Below are 23101 nucleotides of genomic sequence, written 5' to 3'. Positions count from 1 at the left end.
CTGTGACACAGAGACTGCATTCTAGAGGGAGGCAATGGCTCAGAGCAAGGAGAGTGCGGTGATGTGAAAGTGTGTGAACAGAGACGACAGGTGAGGAGGGTGGTGGTGGTGCCCTCCGTCTTCGAAGAAGAGGAAGAGGAAGATGATCTCTGTTCAAGAGACCCCTCAGCCCCAGGGGGTGAAATTTGGGGGGGACAGGTGTCCCAAAAGAGAGAGACTGTGCTCTTTTTGGAACTGGACAAAGTATCCTTAAAGGGAAAAACCCTAGAAGCAGCTCTGATCCATGTGCAGTTTTGAGAGCACTGGACATGGAAGGAAGAGGTCACGATGGCAAAATGTTCTACGGGCGGTGCCACACGTGACACGGAAACACGAGAAGTTTCGACTGTTTCCTGGGGAAGTCTGTGGTGCAAGAGGGACTCCTCTCTTCTTGAGGAATTGAGAATTGATTATCTAAAGGGTGGTAATGGAATTGGAAATTTGGTGGGGGGAGGAGGAAGAAATTTGGAAGGTTTTCATCCTGTGTTTTGTGTGTTCTGTGTGTTTTTCTTTGTAGTTTTAGGTTAACAAAGTTTTTTTTTTTCTTTCAATCTTAAGTTGGAGCCTGCTCTGCTCTGTCTCTGATCACATCTCACAGTAGATACCAAGGAAAGAGGTATTCTCATGGGGGCACTGGCATTGCGCCAGGCTCAAACGTTGACAAGTCTCTAAAGCCTTTTGGGAAATTCTTGTCAATTGCCTAAGGAAGAGGAATCTCGGTTCCCTTTTAACAATTGAAATAAAGGAGATAATTCTTCTGTTGTAATTCTCAGCAGAGGGTGAATCCAATTAATGGTGCCCAATAACTTTTGCAAGTCATTCAATGTGTGTATGTTGGTTTTTAAAGTTACCAGCTGTGGAGTGACTGTTGTTTTGAGTAGTTTTAAGTCCAAGTATTTCCAAGGAGGTTCTGTTTGAATTTTGTCTGTGGCTATGTGCAGACCTCTGCTGGTCGGTGTCATTTTTAAAGCTGCAAGACAATCGCACAATAATGTCATGCTGTTGGAGGCAATTAAAATATTGTTCATATAGTGATACAGCAAAACAGATGGATATTTTTGCCATATTGGTTGTGTTGCTGAATGGATGCCAAACTGACAAATATTTGGACTGTTTTTCAAACCCTGGGATAGGACAATTCAGTGGTATTGTTCCATGGGGGCTTCATGATTGAAAGATGGTGTCGTGGTTTGAGATGAAGTGAGTTTTTTGGGATGCTGTGGTCAAACTAATAGGTGCTCAGATTTGAATATTGGCACCTGGTATGGCCACTGAGGACATGGATACGCCTCTGAGAACACAGGGGGATTAAAAGCTGAGAACTCCCAGGGGGAAGCTCTCATTTTTGAGTTCTGTCCGTGAAGGAGAGATCAGACCTCCCCTGCCCGGCTCCAAGCTGGGCGGGGGAGGGGAGGCCACGAGACCTGACTGAGGTAGGCCGGGCCTGGGACAGAGAAGGGAGGTGAAGGCCCCTGCAAGATAGAAGGGTGGAGGAACCCTGAGAGGCTTCGGGCAGCTCCCTCCCAGGAGAGAGAGAGAGAGAGAGCTGGTGTCTGTGCTTGTGCCACCTTGAAATTTGATAGCACGGCCAGCGTGAAGGACGGGGGGGTTGTGATGAGGTGCCCGGCTGGGCAGCGTGGGAGTTCCGGACAGGCAGAGCCTGAGACTTTTAACTGTTTTCTTAGATGCTGGAAACCTTGCAAATGCTGATTCCTCCTGGAGTTGAATGAGAAGAGAGACAGAGATGAGATAAGAGGAAATGGGCCACGAGAGAAGCTGAAAAAAATCTTAGGTGGGAGGAGGTGATAGAGTGGCCTTTGGCTGGACTTTTCTTGTATGGCCATAGACAGAACCATTTTTTCCTGTGACACAGAGACTGCATTTAGGGGGGAGTCAATGGCTTAGAGCCAAGAGAGTGCAGTGATGTGATGTGAAAGAGTGCGTGAACAGAGATGACGGGTGAGGAGAGTAGTGGTAGTGCCCTCCATCTTCAGGGAAGAAGAAGAAGAAGAAGATGATCTCTGTTCTCGAGACCCCTCGGCCTCAGGGGGTGAAATTTGGGGGGGACAGGTGTCCCAAAAGTAAGAGACTGTGCTCCTTTTAGAACTGGGCAAAGCACCCTTTAAAAAAGAAAACCCTAGAAGCAGCTCTAGTCCATGCACAGTGGTGAGAGCACTGGGCATGGAAGGAAGATGTCACATAGAAGGCAAAATGATCTCCGGGCAGTGCCACGTGTGACATGGAAACACAAGAAGTTTCAGCTGTGTTTCCTGGGGAAGCCTATGGTACAAGAGGGACTCCTCTCTCCTTGATGAACTGAGAATTTATTATTGCTGAGTAGAGCGTGCCTGGGTTCGTCCAGCCTTGGTGCACTGAGCTATAGGTAACTGCTGGGGATATTTCACCTCAGAGACACCTTTGGCTGGCTGGCAGTTGCAGTTAGGCACTCAGAATGAGTCCAAGCAAAGTAGGAACTCAGTTTACCTCTAGTGGAAAACGTTCAGGCGATGGTGAAGAGAAAGAGAGCGAGTTCTGCCAGAGGGTCAAATCCAGAGTTTATTCCAGGGTGACACAGTTCTGAATCTCGGTAACAACTCCAACAGACCCCGACCACATGGTTCCAATGCCTTTTAAGCCCACAGGGAGGGGCGAGGGAGAGGATAGGTGAGCCACCAACCAGGTGGGAGGGGGACGGTCTCAGGGGACAATGACACCTGGAAAGGCCAATGACCCCAGGCCTGAGAAGCATCTTTTGAACTTCTGCCAATCACACAATGCCCTTGCTGGAATGTGGAACTTGACAGACAGCAATTAGGAAGAGGGCAGGGGGAAGGGAAGGAGGAAGTAGTCACAGCTGAGGGACAGGATTTAACTTCACACCACAACAAGAATTGATAATCTGAAGGGTGGTGCTAGACTGAGAGTAAGATATCTGAGGGGTGAATATATTAGAAATTTGGTGGGGGGAGGAGGAATGTTTTTAGAAAGTTTTCATCCTGAGTTCTGTGTGTTTTCTTTTATAGTTGTAAGTTAATAAAGTTTTTTTCCCCTTTATTCCTAAGCTAGAGCCTGCTTTGCTCTATTTCTGATCACATCTCACAGCAAACACCAGGAAAGAAGCACTTTCATAGAGGCACTGACATTGCGCAGAGCTCAAACCATGACAGATGGAAAAGGCAAATTTAGGTGCGTCTCCAGGATGTAAAGGAATTGTGAGAAAACAGTGTCTTAAATCAATTATTGCCAATTCCCAATGTTCTGGAATCATTGTGGGATTACGTATTCCTGGTTGTAATGACCCCATAGGTGACATGGCTGCATTGACTACCCTGAGATACTGTAAAAGTCTGCACTTTCCCGATTTCCTAGGGATAATGAAAATAGGTGTATTCCATGGGCTGGTGGAAGGGAGTATGTGGCCCAATTGTAATTGTTGCTGTAGAAGGATTCGGCCTTGATGAAGCCGCTCACCTCTTAGGGACCACTGATTGATCCAGACAGGCTTATCTGTAAGCCAGGTCAGTTTCAAGAGTGGCATTTCATAGGTAGCCCCTATCAAAAATGCACTGTAATGATCAAGACCCATTGAGTCAGTAGATCTGGCCCCCACAACGTGCCCGGGATCGAGAGTACATACGGCTGCAAGGTGGCAGTCTTGCCTTCTGGTCCAACGATGCATAGTTCTTTGGCTGATCGCCATGGTATCTGTTGTCTGCCAACTCCAATGACAATAACCGTAAAGGGTGTCAAGGGCCAGTCAGGAGGCCACTCCTTCTGTGCTGTGATGGATACATTGGCTCGAGTATCAACCAGTCCTGTAAAAGACTTAAGAGTCTATTTGGCCAGTAAGTAATGGCTGTTGTGTTCCAATTACTTTAGACCAAAAGATCTGAGGAACACCTGTGCTTCCAAAGCTCCCATTGTTTTGTTGCTGCTGCAATATTGGCACTGGACAAAAAATTGCTGGCAACGGTATGAGTTGTGCCTAGTGACTCCCCTGAGGCACAGTACAAGGGAGGTTAGGAGCCCAAGCCATAATTTTGATTTCCCCTTTATAATCTGCATCAATAATTCCCAGTAAAATAAACAGTCCAGTTTGAGTGGTAGAAGAACAACCATTAATAAAGCATGAGTTTGAAATGGTAGTGGACCAAAAACAGCAGTGGGTAATAGATGAACAGAAGTGTCATTTAAGACTGTGGTAGAGCTGATGGCCAGGTCCAGGCTGGCCCTGCCTGGGGTGCCCCTTGCCAGACCTGAATTTGCATTGGAGGTTGGCTGAAGTGGGCCCTGCTGGGTTGAGGGACACCAGCCTTTGCGCCCCTGTTCGAGTTTCCCTGTTTTTGGAGTGGGTTGCCATCCTTGTCGTACTTAGAGTGGCATTGGTTACTCCAATTAAAGCCTTTTTTGCAGCGAGGGCAGGGTTTGTTTGGCTTTTTATTAGTTTTCTGTCCCTTTGGGCATTGCTTTCTAACATGCCCTTCTTCTCTGCATGCAAAGCATATAACAGCTGCTTTAGCTGCCTGCAATTGCTGAGCGATTGCTGGAGCAATTAGTTCTGCTCTATATTGTTCTGAGCTGATATTAGCACATGCTTTGATGCAATTGGCAAGTTCAACGTCTGTATGGTTGCATATCATATCTTTTTTACAGTCATTATTAGCATTCTCATAAGCAAGGGATTTTAAAACAGAATTGGCTGCTGCTTGCATTTCCATTTGGCGCCTGATGGCTGTTTGCAGTTGATCAATAACGGCAATATATGGTTCCTGGGAAGCTTGACTAATGGTGGCAAAACAAGGCTCTAAATTTTTTGTATTGGGTACCTTTTGTAGCGCACACAAGGAGATAACTCTGCTTTGTTCCCAAGACTGCGGTTGTAATTGGAGTTGAGCACAAGCAGTAGCATACATGCTGGTACCAGAGAGTTGGGGGGCCGTGATATTAATTTTTGGGTGCTGATTACCATTATTCAATGCCTGGGTTTGAGCCAAATCTATGAATTCTGTCCACCACACAGAGCATTGCTCCCCCCATTAAAACTGTTTTAAAGAGAGATTTCCAGTCCACCAGTAACATGGTATGTAATTCAGTTATAGCATCTATTAAATTCACAGTAAAGGAGGAATGCAAGCAGTTTTCCTTCACCAATTTCCTTATTTCTTTAACCATTACATATGACAACTTTTCATGATGTGGATTTTGATTGCAATATATAACAGGCATTGCTTGTAAAAATTCAATATCTCCTTCATGTAAAGCCCTTCTGTGGCAGCTATGTATAAACCTTTCTGGCTTGGGCTCAGTGGATGAAATGTCCTCATAATTGTGAGAGGAATGAGATGTGACATAAGAAGGAGGGTAGGTAGGTGAGATGGTGGCAGCCACTTTTCAGCATACTGTCTGTAATATTTCTTCCATGCTAGAAGCGGTGGCTGCCAGGGCACGAACAGGGGTTAGAGGAGGGTATGAATCTGGTTCTTGGTCAGGGTTGACCAGTCTGGGATCAAAAGGATCCTGGCATTCTGGGTCACCCTTCTCAGAAGGAGAGGATAGTGGTGCATCCAAAAGGACACCATCCACTTCCTTAAATTGTTGCAAGGCAGAATAGATCACATGCCAAGTAACAATATCATTGGAGTGAACGTCATGGTGAGTGACCTGACAAGTTTGTAAGCATTCACCAACATTTTGCCAATTAATAAGTTCATAAGAATCATCAGAGGGGTACCAGGGGCAATTTTGATGGATCCAGATGAGTAAAGACATGAGTTTCTGAGGTAGTACTTTAAATCCTTGCTCCTTGGTATTGGGCAACAGTCTTTATGAAGTTTGTGAGATTTGGTTGTGCTTTGGCCCATGATAAGAGAAAAAAAAACTTCCTGACTGCTTGCTTTGGCTAACCTTGGTCTATAGACAGTGATGATAGAAGCTCCTCAGTGATTGATCAGGCACATCCAGCTGGTTCAGTTGGGGTGCATCACCGGACTGGATCGCCACAGCAGTATTCAGGCCACGTTGGGAGCCATTTGTGATGCATGAAAGATGAGACACACTAGCAGAGATGCAAGTGAATCTTATTCACAAAACACATCAAGTTTTATACCCCTCCTAAAGCAAACTCTATATTTAGCTACAGGCTAAAAGCCTAATCACAGTTCTGCAATAAATCTGTCTTCTTGACATCTTTTATTATTATTTCCAGAGTCACAGGCCAGTAGACCACGAAGACCGTTCTGTTTTAAATTTCTTCACATTCTAGTAAAAATGGTGTCTTGTTATTGTTCGACCCATTCAACCTATTCAGAGACATGGGTCAGCTGCTGCTGCTGCTGTCCCCTGTGTAACTCCTGCTAACATCCCTCAAGCAAACATTTGATACCGCAACATAGGGAGTTACATTACAAATAGAAACATTTGAGGTACTTAATTTGTATTTGATTCATGCAGTTAAACCCAGTCATGTAATTCACAATTCTAATTCACAGCTCAATTATTTTTTACTTTCATTGTGGCATGTCTAATTGCAGCACAATGATTTGCTATGTTCTACTACATAAAAACAATTTGAAGCTTGTATCTAAAATCTGTTTATATCAGCTATTTATTTAAAGACTATGACATATTCACTAGAAACACTGGAAAATGCTTGCAAGTACACGTTTTATAGTGGATGCTCTAGAATAATTTTATTTTCATAATAAAGATAAATCAGAGTACTTATTAGCATGCGTGTTTTAGGAAGTGAAAGTAATTTCTGCATTTGAGGTTTCTACAATCTATTTACTTCAGTTGCTTGTAAATAAATTCTCAATATTTCTGTCTCTCACTTGAAGTAGCTGCATAAGGTGCAATAATGGGGGAGGGACTTGATGGTCTTTGAAGTCTTTTCCAACCTTAACAAATCTATGGTTCTAATGAGGGTTAGGACTGCCCTTTGCAATGACAATGGACTGTTACCTTGTGTCAACTTGTCACGAATCCTGATTTAGGATCCTGCCAACTCTGCCAATTTGTTGTTAATGGGCAATCTAGACTGCTTAAAGACCTGCAGCCTAAGGTATCGGCAAAAGTGGTTTTATTGAAATATGATGCTATAATAGTGTGACTTAACAAAGTTTGATGGCAAGGTTTGTTCTATTACTATACTGCACAAAGGATTTAACAGTGATTCAAAACTACCAAGACAGAATCAAAGTTACCAAGGTAAAATCTTAGTGCTCTATATTATAAGATCTGCAGTTGGTAAGAGGTCTTGACCTTGAGTAGCAACCTTGAGAGGCATCCCAGCTCAAGGGGAGATCACTGCCATGCAGTCAGCTACTTAGCAGGGAGAGCTCAAAGAAGGCTCACTTACACTGTTTTATTTATGGAATAAAGTGGTTGGCTTGTAGTCAAATTTCATAAAATGTGAAAGGCATGTATGAGACTCCTTGTACCACCTGCTATTCATGTGTTAATCACATGATTGGTGTTCCAAGCACATATGCATTGATGCTCACTGGGTCACTCTGCCCCTTTGCAGGTTTTCAGAGAACAGATAGGAACTAGATAAACTCTTGACCTGTCTACAACTCAGGCCATTTATGTCCTTTTGAGCCTGTAACAAACTACTGCTAGTTCAGTTAAGGGGTTGAGTGCATCCAACCCCTTGCTTCCAAGTGTTCAGACAGAACTTCCAAGAGGAACATAGGGTCTAAACCATGTGATGACCTCCTGTTTGGCCTTAAATACCCTTTGGCCTTCCTGGGCCCTGGTCCTTCCCTCAGGTAGGACCTCTGGTCATTTGGCCACTCAGGAGCTCGATTAGGGCCTCCAGGGATGGGTGTGGAGCATTACCTCCACTATGCCCATGACTGGCACCACCACAGGGCTGGGATACTGTCTCTAGTGCAGGGGGTGGAGGGCGGGGGAGGGGGGGGAAGTTCACTATCTCGCCTGGGCAAGGCCCAACCTGCCCCCTCCCCCACATACATGCCCCCCAAAATGTCTTGAGACATCAATCTTTCCAGTCTCTCATATATATTATGGATGAAATTTTGAATCAGAAAACAAATAAGAAGTTTTTCATGTGGTTGTAATAATATTGAAAATTAAACTGTATTTAGACAGTGTGCAGTAGTATTTTAGTTTTTCCAGTATGAGGAAAGGAAATATTTAATGATTCACTGTACATGTATGATTTTTGACCATTGGCAGAGAAATTGTGGTTTTCAGTTGCCACATAAATTTTTATTTATATTGTTTTGTAGTTTCAGGAAATATTAATAGTTGTTAAAATATCTTCGGGTTTGACCTTCATTTGAGATTAAATTTAACCTAATGTTTATCTTTGTTTTTATTTCTTTCAGACCCTGTTGAATTTCAGGAATGTAACACAGCCAGTGCAGTTGAAGGTGAGTTGTTGTAGCATAGTTATTTACCTAAGAATCCTGTAGATAGTACATGAGGGTGAGGAGAAAAGGATAGTCACATGTTAATTTCTATATTCCCATAGACCAAAAAGCTGGGGTTTTTTTAAGAAACAAAATTCCATAGAAATGAGACCTACAATACTTTATAAGGGTAGGTTTAGATTAGGTATGAGGAAGAAATTCTTTACTGTGAGGATGGTGAGGCGCTGGCACAGGTTGCCCAGGAAAGCTGTGGCTGCCCCATCCCTAGAAGTGTTCAAGGCCAGGTTAGATGGGGTTTGGAGCAACCTGGTCTAGCAGAAGGTGTTCCTGCCCATGGTATAGTGTTGGAACTAGATAATCTTTAAGGCCTTTTCCAACCCAAACCATTCTGGGTTTCCATGATAAGCCTTTTGACTGAAGCAAAGGAGATGCATGTTCAGAATGTACTCTCACATTCCATTTCTCATTGTTTTGAGTGGGATATCACACAGAAAGGAACTAAATCCCCAACTAGCAATTTAAAAATAATTTTGAAGCAATTTCTTTTTCTATTAAACTATAAGATATGGCTGAATTTATAGCTACCTGATTTGTGAGAAATTTTGAGTTATTTCACCCTGAAAATTCCTAAAAGTGAAGAGATTCCTTATTTGCTGTGTAATGTATTTCTGTAAATGGGAATACTGTGGGTTTTTTAATGGCGCGCTCAAATTGTCCATTGTTAAATTCTAGAAAACAAATTATTTCCACCATTTTGCTTAAAGGCGTGCAGTAAGGTAGTATCTTACATCAAAATAAACCTGAAGACTAGTTGGATTGGATGCTTGCACTTGGTCATTTTGTTTCAAGTTTGACAGTCTACTTAGATTCAGCAAAAAATGGGGACAGAAGCAAACATGGCAGTAAGTCTGATGGAATATTTAAATTTATTTTTACTACATTAAATGGATATGAAAGCAAACTTTTTTCTTTACTAAAGCTACATATATCCCATACTAAAAATAAGGAAGAAAATATAGAGAGAAGGCACGTTTCCAGACTCAGTGGAAGCCAGAATTAGAGCTGGCTACAGCACTGGGAAATCATGAACTCGACATCAGCTGGAAAGCCAAGAGATGTTAGGTTTTACAGGACCAAGATCCTACTTTTTAGGAGAGACAGGGGCTTGCAGGTATCAGGAAAATGCAAGGAAATTAGAGCAGGGTAGAACTGCAGTAGCTGAGAGAGACAGGATTCAGTTTCTGACCCAAGTCCATTATCTGTTCAGGATTGGCTGAATCAATAGCTCCTGTTGAGCTTCTGTGAGCATTCCCTTTCCTCAAATCTGGCAGTGCATCCATCTTCCATAAAATAAGTGGCAGTCCAGCATACACAGCTTGGAGAGTTGGATGCAAAACAAAGATGAGTTTTATAGAGGCTTATGTTATTAATGTGTTGCTTGAACCATATTTTAATTTTTTTTTTTGAAGCTGATGTGTTTTAACCTCAGTAGGCAACTCAGCCCCACAGAGCCACTCACTCTCCTCCAGTGGGATGGGGAAGAGAATCAGAAGGGTAAAAGTGAGAAACCTTGCGGGTTGAGGCCAGACAGTTTAGTAGGAAAGCAAAAGCTGTGCGTGTAAACAAAGCAAATCAAGGAATTAATTCACTCACTTCCCATGTGCAGGCAGGTGTTCAGCCACCTCTATGGGAGCAGGGCCTCATCATGCATAGCAATGAGAAGACAAATGCCATCACTATGAACATCCCCTTTTTCTCCTTCCCCTTAGCTTTATTACTGAGCATGTTGTTATAGGGTCTGGAATATCCCTGTGGTCAGTTGCAGTCAGCTGTCCGAGCTGTGTTCTCTCCCAACTTCTTGTGTGCCCCCACTGATGGGGTGGGATGAGAAGCAGAAAAGGCCTTGGCTCTGTGTAAGCCCTGTGCATCAGTAATGAAAACATCCCTGGGTTATCATCACTGTTTCGAGGACAAATACAAAACACAACCCCATATCAGCTACTGTGAATTAAATTAACTCTGTTCCAGCCCAAACTGGCACATTAACACGTCCTTAGCTGGGTTTCGGGGTGTCCCCAACAGGCTGCAATGGGGTCTGGATAGCACAGTCCTGCTCGGCGCAGGCCTGTCCGTCTGTCCGAGTTCCCAAGCAGTTCTTAGCCACAGGCAACCTTAGCAAGCTTAAGTGATATCAGCTCTTTTAGTGATTATCAGCTCATTGTGATTTCAGCTCTTAGCTTGCTAGATGCCACAGGCAGGCAGATGCAGGTAGAGAGAGGATAAAGCTGTATGAGGTTCCACAGTGATGTCTTTATTGAAGTCTTCTGCGAAGGTCTCAGGGACAGCTCTTCTGCTGAGCTGGGCAAAAGTAGCTCTGTATATAGGGTACAGGGGTTTTGGAAATTGTCCAATAGCAAGGGTCAAAAGAAAGTGGCCTATAGTCTTACAGAGAGATAAGCAAGGGTCCAAAGGCGGAAGAGAGGGGCTTCTAAGGTCCAGTCATCATGACTCGGCATTTCCTATCTTAGGCTGCTGGCAGCCAGGAAGCCCTTGCAAGCTCTGGGCCTGCTATGGCACATTATGCTATTGAACAACATATTGGAATAATTTTCTCTTATTCTTTTGTTCACTTAGTTTAGCTTCATACCTACCTTCACTGTTAGATTTTTGTATCACTTGTCATTGCAGCACTTAAAAGGTCTTGGTATTGGTATGCACCAGTGTCTGACATTGACATATATACTCATTTATTTGATCTTTAAATTAAAAGTGTTTGTTTCACAGGGATAAAACCAGAAAAGAGGAAGCCATTTGGTTTATCAGGGATTATGAAAAAAGAAAAAGACACTGAGTCTATGTAAGTATATTTCCAGCTTGAAACCTTATCATACATGAAAACTAGCTGATGTGTAACAAAAAAAATGGTTTTATAACAAAAGTTTAGAGGAGTGCCATGAATATTAAAACATTGCATCTATTTAACATTTTTCTAACTAAGGATCTTAAGAAAACCTACTCATGTTTCATTCTTTCCTCTGCAGAGGTAAGTAATTATCCCTTGTTCTACATTTCAACATTGTAGATGTGAGAGACAACTGCTCACTTTAAAAATTTTAAAAGGTTTGTTAAACCTTAACAAAAATACAACAAAAGGACTAAATAAGGAAAAACTGCAGCACTGGGAACTGCCTTTGTGGCTGCCTACCATGTGGCTGGTTCATCTTCAAGATGGATGCTCAGTCTTTTATACTCCTGGGGGGGTTGCATCAGCCAACCCTGGCCCCTCCCAAAGTCTGTCAGTCAGCTCTTCTTTGTCGTTTATTGGTGGAGACTGCTTTCTTGTAACTTGATTGGAGGGTCAGGCATTGTCATGCCTCGCCCCCTTAGCAACAAGCTTTTCCATTCCCAACTGCCCCATGGAAGGAGCACATGTGCATGCCTTCTTTCTACTTGCCCTAGATAACACAGGCTGTCTGATAGTAACAATAGAGAGCAGGGGGAAAGGGAACTATGGGGAGAACAGAGGACATCTAAACTACAACAACATAACTATACATCAGTATAGCTTGTCTTAATATTCACACAGTATTCATCTCTTAATTGCGAGAGCCAATCATCTCATTATCCATCTATAACAATCCCCCCTTTTCTAAGTTATTTGGCTCGAGTAATTAACTAATTTTTAAAAGTATCTGTTGATGTGGGTGAGGACAGTGGAAAAGGGTTTTAAGCAAAATGATTGGTAGAGTTTGTGAACAGAGGTCCAGTATGGCTTTTACCGCTACCTACCATGCCTACAGGGTTGCTGCCTGCTTCAGGGTTATTATAATGTTCTTGGTGGTGAGTACAGGGGCTAACCTGGTCTTGCCCTCTGGTTCTCACTATACTTCAGTTTTAAGTGAAGCATTTTAACATTTTTCACTGATCCTCCCTGTCACGAACTGTCCTTATAAAAGGGTTCTGTGATGGTTCGTGGATTGATCTCAGGGTGCAAAAAACCGACACAGCACAGGGGATTTGCAGTAATAATCGAAACAAATGCACCTTTATTGAATGACCACAGCAAAATGGGATAGAGGGATTAAGGGAGAGAAAAAGATAGAGAAAGAGAGAGAAGAGAGAGAGAGAGAGAGAGAGAGAAAGAGGGGGATATAGCTACCAAACGTAGAGACGAGGTCCTTTGGTCCAGTCCAGTCGAGGATCCGCCTGTTACGTCAGGGAGATCTCAAGGATGCAGTTCATCTGGACTCTAATTATACTCTTTTTCGATGGGGGAAGGGGAATGATTTTGAAACCGAATCTATTGTATCTTTGAGGGGGAAAGAATGGTGTTTGGAAAATGGTACACACAGTCCATATTCTCAGTGGGCGAGGGCCATTGTTTTTGTGGTTCAATGCCCTCACCTGCAACATCCATCTTGCTTTGGTCAGCTCACCTCCCCCTACACACCTCCCTAGAGTTGGGGGTTTCAGTCCCTGTCCTTGGAAAGTGTGAGAGGAGCCTTCTCACATGGGGATTTCATGTCTTGACTTTTTCTCTGGTGAAGAGGCTTCTTACATCTCAGTTTGTCTGTCACGGTGGTTGCAAACAAGTGAGAGGGGTCTTCTGTGGGGCACCACCCAAAAGCTCAGGAGAAGTCCAGCCAGGCCAAGAGGTAGGACAGCTTCCAAGGCTATTGGCTACTGTTGAAAAAAGGGCACAGTGCCCCCTTCTTCTTCTCATTGGGCTCAGTGTAGCATGCAGAAAACACACCTGTGAAAACAATAACTTAGCAATGCTCTCAGGCCTCAGGGCCTTTGTGTAACTTTCTCCTACAAAGCCAGAGATTTTAGACAGGGGAGTCTTTTCTTCAGTGGTCCCCTAATGACGATTGTGAGGCAGATGAGGGATATTTCGGACAGACTCTCACACTCCCCTTAACAGATACTTGTAATTTTCAGAAGACAATTATATTAATGACTAATACAATTTAAATCCTCTGTTCAAAATGTTACTTAAACAGTTATCTAAAGCACTTAGAGTAGTCGTTAGGCTTTGACTTGTCTTACACAAAGTACAGTAACAGGGGAGTAGTGTTAGTCTATCAATATATGAGAATGAGTTCACACATTTATACGTTCTAACAAGTCTACAACAAAATTAAGGCATGAGATAAGAATATAAATAACAGCAGTTTGAATGGGTTGGTTTGTATCTCTGTTATAAACTAAGTTCAACTCTACATATTGTACACAGGGAGTTAAGAGTTCCTCTGGTCAGTAGAGCTCAGTAGTGATACATAGACATTGACACACACAAACAGACACATCTGTTTTCTCAGGGGGGCAGCAGCCAGATGCACGGAGTTGTGCATCCAGAGCTGTGTTTCTGGGCGTGCTCAGCCCATGTCTGCACGTAGGGGTATGTGCAGAACTAGTACACACACACAGGTGCTTGTTTAACTGGTATAGAGCCTTGGTGTACAGAGGTACTTGTTAGCAGCACACACTTGTACACACTCATGGAGCTGTGCATGCTCTACTTGCACACACTAGCACACGTGTGCCACAGAGACACTCACTTATGCACAGTCTCTACTAATGCACATGTACTCACAAACACAAGACTTGCTGATAGGTAGAACTTGTGTACATTAACATAAGCATATAAATCTGTGCACACTAATATGTGTAATGTCATCAACACACATATCTTACACAGGGGTATGCTCACACTTGCAGAGCCTGTGCACACTCACAAACATAGGGTTGTGCACAAACTTAGTCACACCTGAGAGGGGGTAATTTAACACACATGTATACAGTAATGCACACAGCACATGTACACCTTGGTACTTGTGTGTGCACCCAGAGCTGTGCACACCAGCACAACCAGGTATTGTATGTGCAGACTCACACACCTTGGTACACATGTACCCATAGATACACACTGGCACACACGTGTAAAGCACTCCCCAGAGCTCTTCTGTGAAGAGAGTAGTAGGATATCTACTGTTTGTTACCACCTTGCCGCTTCTAGGCAGTATTTTACCCTCTGTGCCTTTGAGGTGGGAACAGACAGTGTTGTTTTAAAGGAAAGGTTAAAGAAAGACTGTGTTGGATTCTTGGCTCCTGTCTCTCACCCTACAACAGCAGGAGGGCACAAAACTGAGCACTTTTTGTTGTTTTGTCTTTTCTAGGGGCTTGATCGGCATGAAGGAGAGGTCATTTATTTAGATTCTGAAGATTTGGACAAGTACTTCTCTTACAAAGAATAATTCCAGCATAACAAGTATAAAAAATTTGGCTTATCTCCTTTATAAGGAAAAGAGGTTTCTCCTTTGAAATGAATACAAGCTAGAACCAGAGAGAAAGGCACTGAAAAGAGAGAGAACAAGGCATACACTGGCTGTCCCCTGTTCTCAGAATGATGAAAATACTGAGGCACTTTCCAGTAGATGAGACTGAAGGCTTTGAAATGAAGAGGTGCCAAATTTTCAAATTCTCTCAGTGTTCCCATGGCATACATTAATATGTCTCATCCTCTACCTCTATTCCTTTAAGGCCAAGCATAGATTTGTTGTATCTTCTCTGAAGAGGGCAATACAAAAACCAAACCTAAGTCCCCTTTCCCCAGCTGCTTAAATAAGAAGCTGTCTTTCCTCTCTTGTTAGGCAAAACTCAAGAGGATTTCTGATATAATGGACAGCATTTAGAAATGCAATACAAAAATTCTTATTAAACTAGTTTCTGAATTGCCCAAATTATTTAATAGTTAGGTAGTGCATCAAACCCCCCACACAGAAAGAACAGCTCAGCTCTTTCTGATATCTTTAAGATGTCACGTATAAATAAAATCCAAAATTGTTAACAGCGTTTCTGTGCAAAGCTTCCACAAGGTATTTGGAAACTGCTTTCTCTGGAAGGCTTTGCAAGTTTGCAAATGAAGTAATTTCAAATGCACTAATGAAAGCAGAATGTTAGTAGAGGTTTCCTAACTTATCTCATATTTTCACTTACAATTGTATCTGCATACAAAACCTATCAGTAATGTACAACATCTAAATATATGACAGTGATTAAGTAATCCCTACAAGTGTACTGTTCAAAGAGTAAATAAATAGGTTATGGCATTCCTCACCCTTTACACAGCTATGCTGTTGTGTTTTGTTAAGGGATACTTCTTACCTTTTAACTAAAGGGGGGGGTACTTGTGGAGGTTTGTTCACAGTTCATTCTAATTACAGGCTCTCTAGACATAGCCTGCCTCTCTGATAGACTACAGGCTTTCCTGACAGAACCCATCTCTCTGATTAGTTAGAAGGAGAGAAAAAGAATGAAAAGAGAGGGGAAAAGAAAAAGAGAAAGAAGAATCTTTGCCTTCTTGGAAAAATAAAAGCAAATCATTAGCTTATATTCATGGAACACTAGTGGAAGCAGCTGCCTAGCCGCTCATGTGGTGTTCTCATGTTCGCGCGGTTCCACGCTGGTGAACGTTGCAGGGGAGTCTCCACAGCCTGGTGCCCCTGTGCCAGCCCTGCCAGGCGCAGCTGCCCCCAACATCCTTGAGTCGCTGCCCCCTCCCCATCGAGCTGGCACTGTGCCTTCACGCATCCCCTCTCCACGTCAGCTCAGTCCCATACTGGTAGGTCACAGAAAAGCCCCTGCACAACCAGGAGTTTTTGACTGTCAGTGGTTTCCACGCAGAATGCATCCTGCGGCACTGTCTTCAGGCTAGTGACCTCTGTGGTCCACAAGGTCCTCCCACAACCAACCCAACCCTTGGTGGCACTGCACGTGAAGCACCCTGCATGCCCTGCCACACCCAGCAGCCGCCCCTCGCTGCCCGTGGCCCCCACCGCCCATGGCTCCAAGCCTCCATATCTCTTGGTCCACGAGAGCGCAGCCCCCACCACCAGCAGCCTGCACCAACAGACCGGTGGCTCCGGTCTCCAATGCCCGGACCCCCCGGCAGTGCCAAGCCCAAAGAATCCAGCACCCTTGGCTCTTGCTGCCCGCAGCCCCATGCCTCCAAACTCTCCCGGTCCATGAGTGCAGCCTTCACGACCGGCAGCTCCAGTGCATCTGATGGCCACGGTCACCCTCAGTTGGGTCAGAACCGCTGAAAGCCACAGTGCTGGATGCTCCTGGCCCACTACTGCCCATGTGGGCCTGCGTGGTCCCTGGCTTGGAAACCCCGCGCGCTCGGCGAAAGTCACTGCTGGCAGCCCTCCGTGCTGCCCACAGCCTCCTGCCGCCTCTGGGCACCATCACCCACATGGCGTCTTGATCTCACGGCTCCACAGGGGAGCCGTGGCAGACCCCATGCCCCTGCCTGGGGACACCCGCACCTCAGCCAGTCTCTGACCGCCAACAGCGCCGCATGCAATCTCAGCACCGCGCCTCCACTGGTCCTCCCCCATCTTCACTGTGTGGGTGAGTATTGGAAACCCACCACGCTCAGCGCATCTGCAAACACCACTCCACACAGACTCAGCGCCTGGCCTCGTCTGCACCCGCGGGACAGGCGAACCACTGCAGCGGCCCCATGAAATTCTGCTTGCCGTCTCCTGCAGCCCCGGCCTGGGGAACCTCACGCACTCAGCTTGTCCCGAGCGGCAGCCCTGCTGGCACTGGCCACTACTAAGTCACTGTGGGCAGGCATGTGCCTCGGCTGATAAGCTCTGGAAGTTATTGTGCTGCCAGCTTACCCTGAGCTTATTGCACTCAGTGCACTGCTGCGCCATGTGGAGCAGCCACACGGTCCTTCCCCCCTGCCGCCCGCAGGCTGGGAAAGTTACCTTGACTACCCGTCCCGACATGAACGCCATTTTCTTCTGAATGGTGATTTTTGCTATCATTTTAACACCGTAGTTCTCAACTTGGCTACCTCCAAGTGCTCTTGAGCTCTTATAAATCTTTTAATCTCAGAAGTCCTGCCAAGCTGGGGATCCCTGATTTTGTCTTTTACACATCCCGCCTGCTGCATTTTTGCCCTTCTTCCACACACGTCCTGCTGGCTACCCCACCTTCTTCTCTTACGTGTCCTGCCCTGCTTCCAACCGTCCATTATCCTGAAGCTTCAACAGATCAGTACAGAATCATATATTACTAATGTGACGCTCACGTTCATATACTGGAATTACGGAATTATATCCTGGCCAAAATAATTATGAGGATCTTTTACCCTATGCACACTCCCAGAGCTACCTTACTCACACTTTGGGCATACACAGACTTATACTCACAATCCTCTAGATCCTTCTCCTTGTTCTTTTTCGTTATATACTCCTTTGTAGTCTCTGGGTTTACCTGCAATCACCGATGGTCCCAAGAGAAGTAGTTTGATCTGCTAAAATCAGCAGGGCCGCCATTTGTCTGAAATCTCCTGGGCCACAGGAGAAGAGGCTTTATATCTTGTGTAGGAGTCCCCATTGTGAGCCACAGCCTCCTGCCGACCTGGGAAACAATCACCCACATGGCGTCTTGATCTCACGGCTCCACAGGGGAGCCGTGGCAGACCCCATGCCCCTGCCTGGGGACACCCGCACCTCAGCCAGTCTCTGACCGCCAACAGCGCCGCATGCAATCTCAGCACCGCGCCTCCACTGGTCCTCCCCCATCTTCACTGTGTGGGTGAGTATTGGAAACCCACCACGCTCAGCGCATCTGCAAACACCACTCCACACAGACTCAGCGCCTGGCCTCGTCTGCACCCGCGGGACAGGCGAACCACTGCAGCGGCCCCATGAAATTCTGCTTGCCGTCTCCTGCAGCCCCGGCCTGGGGAACCTCAACGCACTCAGCTTGTCCCGAGCGGCAGCCCTGCTGGCACTGGCCACTACTAAGTCACTGTGGGCAGGCATGTGCCTCGGCTGATAAGCTCTGGAAGTTATTGTGCTGCCAGCTTACCCTGAGCTTATTGCACTCAGTGCACTGCTGCGCCATGTGGAGCAGCCACACGGTCCTTCCCCCCTGCCGCCCGCAGGCTGGGAAAGTTACCTTGACTACCCGTCCCGACATGAACGCCATTTTCTTCTGAATGGTGATTTTTGCTATCATTTTAACACCGTAGTTCTCAACTTGGCTACCTCCAAGTGCTCTTGAGCTCTTATAAATCTTTTAATCTCAGAAGTCCTGCCAAGCTGGGGATCCCTGATTTTGTCTTTTACACATCCCGCCTGCTGCATTTTTGCCCTTCTTCCACACACGTCCTGCTGGCTACCCCACCTTCTTCTCTTACGTGTCCTGCCCTGCTTCCAACCGTCCATTATCCTGAAGCTTCAACAGATCAGTACAGAATCATATATTACTAATGTGACGCTCACGTTCATATACTGGAATTACGGAATTATATCCTGGCCAAATAATTATGAGGATCTTTTACCCTATGCACACTCCCAGAGCTACCTTACTCACACTTTGGGCATACACAGACTTATACTCACAATCCTCTAGATCCTTCTCCTTGTTCTTTTTCGTTATATACTCCTTTGTAGTCTCTGGGTTTACCTGCAATCACCGATGGTCCCAAGAGAAGTAGTTTGATCTGCTAAAATCAGCAGGGCCGCCATTTGTCTGAAATCTCCTGGGCCACAGGAGAAGAGGCTTTATATCTTGTGTAGGAGTCCCCATTGTGAGCAACAACTGCTCACTTAAAAAATTTTAAAAGGTTGTCGTGGTTTGAAAGGAAGTGGTTTTTTTTTGGAGACAGTGGTTAGCCCAGTGGGGGCTCAGGTGTGAATATTGGCACCTGTTTGGACCAATGAGGAGATGGTTCCGCCTCTGAGAACACAGGGTATAAAGGTAGAACTCCCAGGAAGTGACCCTCTCTTGCTTGTCGGTCAGCAAAGGGATCAGGTCAGTTCTCTCTCCCCCTCCGGCTGTAGGCCGGGTGGGGGAGGGGAAAAGGCCACGAGGCACCATGAGCTAGGCCGCAGGCCTTGGATCTTGGAAAGAGAGAGAGAGAGAGACCGGGGGGGGAAGTGAAAGGATGGAGGGGTGGAAGTAGTGAAAGCACCGAGCAAATTCCCCCCCCCCCCCACCCCGCTTCCTAGAGAGAGAGAGAGAGAGAAGAGAGAAAAGAGATAAGACGCGCCGGGCAGCTCCTGGAAGTCGGCCAAGAGTGAGAAGAGAGTCCGGCACCTAGAGATGATTTTAACTTTTTTTCCTTCACGATGGAAACCTTCCAGACGTTGATCCTCCCGGAGGACAGAGATAAGAACAAGAAGAAATGGACAAGTGAAATGAGAGGTTTGTGTGAGTAGGGAGTAGTGGAGTTAATGAGAAGAATTTACTTGGGAAGAGATAAACGGAGGAGCAGTTTTTTTTCGGCTGTGGACGGACTAACTTTCTATTGTAACACAGAGACTGCGGTTTTGGGGGGAAAGCAATGGCTCAGACCCAAGAAAGGCAGTGAAGAGTAGTGGTAGGCAGAAATCAGAAATGAGAGGATTTCTGTCGTGAAGCCCTTGCCCCGGGGGAAATGGGGGGGATTTTGTTATCCCAAAAATGGAGAGACTGTCGTTTTGTGGAACTGACCAAAGTATCCTTAAAAAGAGAAACCCCAAAAGCAATCTTCTGGTCCATTTCCATGGTGAGAGCATGGGATATGGAAAGGGGTTAGTCAAGAAATGGCACAAGGAGAAGACTCCTTCCTCTTTAATGGAATGTATTGATTGTTTGAAGAAGGATAATAGACTGAGAATTAACACCTGGGAGATGGGGACTGAAGGAAGATTTGAGTTCGTATTGTATGTTGTAATGTGGGTTGAGAGGGGGAGGAGAAATGTGTTTGAAAGATTTCCATTCTGTTCTTTGTGTGTGTGTGTGTGTGTGTGTGTGTGTGTGTTAATAAACTTTTTTTTCCCTTCTATTCCTAAATTGGTGTTTGCTTGCTCTGTTTCTGGTCACATCTCACAGTAGACACTACGTGGATGTGTTTTCATGGAGGCACTGGCATTGTGCCCAGTCCAAAACCAAGACAAAGGTTTATTAAACCTTAACAAAAATGCAACAAAAGGACTAAATAAGGAAAAATTGCAGCGCTGGGAACCGGCCACGTGGTAGGCAACCACGAAGGCAGTTCCCAGCACTGCAACTTTTCCTTATTTAGTCCTTTTGTTGTATTTTTGTTAAGGTTTAACAAACCTTTTAAAATTTTTTTAGTGAGCAGTTGTGTCTCATAGTAGATAATACGATTCTTATGTGTACTTCTCATGAAATGCTAGCTCTGTATGTGGAAAAAATACTATTTTTCTGTTTTTGCAGAATTGAAGCATTATTTATTTTTTAGAAAAACTTTTGTGTACTGTGTAGAAAGACAGAAAAAGTTTTGCATTTTTTTTCAGTAAATCACGTGCACATTTATTTCTGAAAGACCATCACTCTAACTCATGATTGATGTCCCACCATGGCAAGTTGACCCTGGTTAGATACCAGGTGCCCACCAAAGCTGCTCTTACACTCCCCTCTTCAGCTAGACTGGGGAGAGAAAATATAACGAAAGGTTCATGAGCTGATATAAGGACAGGGACAATCACTCACCAATTGCCATAACAGGCAAAACAAACTTGATTTAGAGAAATTAATGGAATTTATTACCAATCTAATCAGAGTAGGATAATGAGGATAAACCAAATTGTAAAATACCTTCCCCTCACCCTTCCCTTCTTTCCAAGCTCAACTTCACTCATGATTTTTTCTGTCTCCTCCCCACAGGGGAAAAGGGAAGGGCGGTCTGTACTAGTCTGAAAGCAAACCAGCAGGAAATTACAAGTCAGAAGTACAATTTAACAGGAAAATTTACAATAAAGGCAATAATATTGAAACACTGTCTTAAACTTACAGAGTCAGAATACAACCTGTCACCCTATTGGTCAGGTGGTGGTAGCAGTCCGATTAAATGGTGGCTACAGTCCAATTGGGATGATGGATGTGGTTTTGTTGAAGCAGTGATACTGTAGAAAGGTCTGGTCTTTCTCTGGAGGCCCAGTGGTAGTTATTGAGCTCTTGTCCTCTGGAAATCCAGTGGGTAGGGCCCTCATAGTGTTCCAAGTCTCAGATTATATACAGGTCAGACTGTTTGGCTCCTCCCCCTGGGCAGGGCATTTCACAATGGGATAATATAATACTATGAGTCATGCTGGGATACCTTGATGGCCCATTAGTAGAGATGGTCACCTTAGTCGCAGCTGTTTCCCCAGAGAGTGTTATCAGGGTTGAGTCATGGAGATGATAAAGGACACTAGCCCTCCTATCTTAACTGCTTACGTCGATGGTAATAGAATACATACTTCTGGTTACATCTTCTATTGTAACCGAAGACAGTGTTGCAGTCAGTTCATAGAATCATAGAATATCCTGAGTTGGAAGGGACCCACAAGGATCATCCATATCAAAGTTTTCGCTCACTGCAACTCCTTGTTCTGCTTGGCTGGGGGGAACTGACAGAATAAGGGATGGGAACGATGGTCTTGCCTGAAAAATAAAGACTTTAATAACAAAATAACAAACAATGAAAAATGCACAGTTAAGGAACAAGATCCAAAGACCCTTGGGGTGTGGCACCACAACAAGGTATAGGGGTCTTTTGAGGGCAAGGGTCCAATCACGAATGCAAACTTAGAACATGACCTTATTTGTATCAGGTACCAAACTGAGAACAAGAACCAGAAACCTGACCAAATATAGGATAGTTCTATTAGCATACTGACTCCCATGACCCCACTCTTCTCACCATGACCTAACTAGAATTCCCTTTTCCACTATCCTGCTTCCCATGGTCTCAGGTCAGTAGCATATACCTTCTGTATATGCTACTGAGGCAAAACTACTATTTATCCCGGCTGGACGTGATGCCACACATCCAAGTCCAACTTGTGGTTCTGCACAGGACAGCCCCAAGAATCATACCACATATCTGAGAGCATTGTCCAAATACTTCTCAAACTTTGTCAGTCTTGGTGCTGTGACCAGTTCCCTGAGCAGCCTGTTCCAGTGCCCAACCACCTTCTGTGCTGTCCTGGTTTGGGGCAAATTTAGGAGAAAAACTCCAAAAGGGGGCCCCTACAGAAAGCAAACCCACACCGCCCCTCCCCCCAACTTGTTCAGGAAGGATTCTTAGGACAGAAGTGAAAAGAACCTGTTTATTTAACAGGCACAGCACCCCCCAGCACACAAAATTAACAATGCCAGATGCCACCACTCTTTCACCGCTCTAAAAAAGGTGACAAATTCAGAAAGTCTCTCCTGGGGTGGTCACTCTGTTATCGGTCCCTCCGGCACTGGGAATGGCTGCTGCAGGCCACAAGGTGCAAACTCTGGGTGTTTCCCAGGTCCCAGTCTGGAGCAGGCTCAAGTACTTCCAAGAAAGGGAAAGAAAAACAGTCCAGGGAAAATTCGGACTGCCTAGCTAAACTAACAAGCAGGAGCAAAAGCAAGAGCAAAGCAGGAGCAAGAGCAAAGCGAAAGCAAAGCAAAAAGCAAAAGCCCCCCTCTCTTTCTCCCACAGACCGTTGGAGGAGTAAGCAGGCTGATAACAAAACAAAACTCCAGTCTTCAGAGCCAGTCTTGAAGGCACAGAACATAAAATCCAGCATAAACAGAACACACGATTGGGGATACAAGCATCACCCTAGGACGTGTGATTTGCGGAAGCAAACTCCACAACTTTTGTGAAAGTTGTA

At 44.9% G+C, this 23101-nt stretch overlaps 1 protein-coding gene across 1 annotated transcript in view; it reads left to right on the top strand.

Moving 5' to 3' along the window:
- LOC127060961 (F-BAR domain only protein 2-like) overlaps positions 1-23101 on the top strand; it is a 259614-nt gene that overhangs the window by 116514 nt on the left and 119999 nt on the right. Inside the window, exons 6-7 of the mRNA XM_050986304.1 lie at positions 8391-8435; positions 11220-11292. Coding sequence (XP_050842261.1) covers positions 8391-8435; positions 11220-11292 — 118 coding nt within the window. The remainder of the gene's footprint in view (positions 1-8390; positions 8436-11219; positions 11293-23101) is intronic.

This window comes from Serinus canaria, chromosome W (genome assembly GCF_022539315.1).
Source record: "Serinus canaria isolate serCan28SL12 chromosome W, serCan2020, whole genome shotgun sequence".
Taxonomy (NCBI): domain Eukaryota; kingdom Metazoa; phylum Chordata; class Aves; order Passeriformes; family Fringillidae; genus Serinus; species Serinus canaria.
The sequence above is the reverse complement of the archived record's forward strand: the minus strand, read 5'-3'. Positions and strand labels throughout refer to the sequence as shown.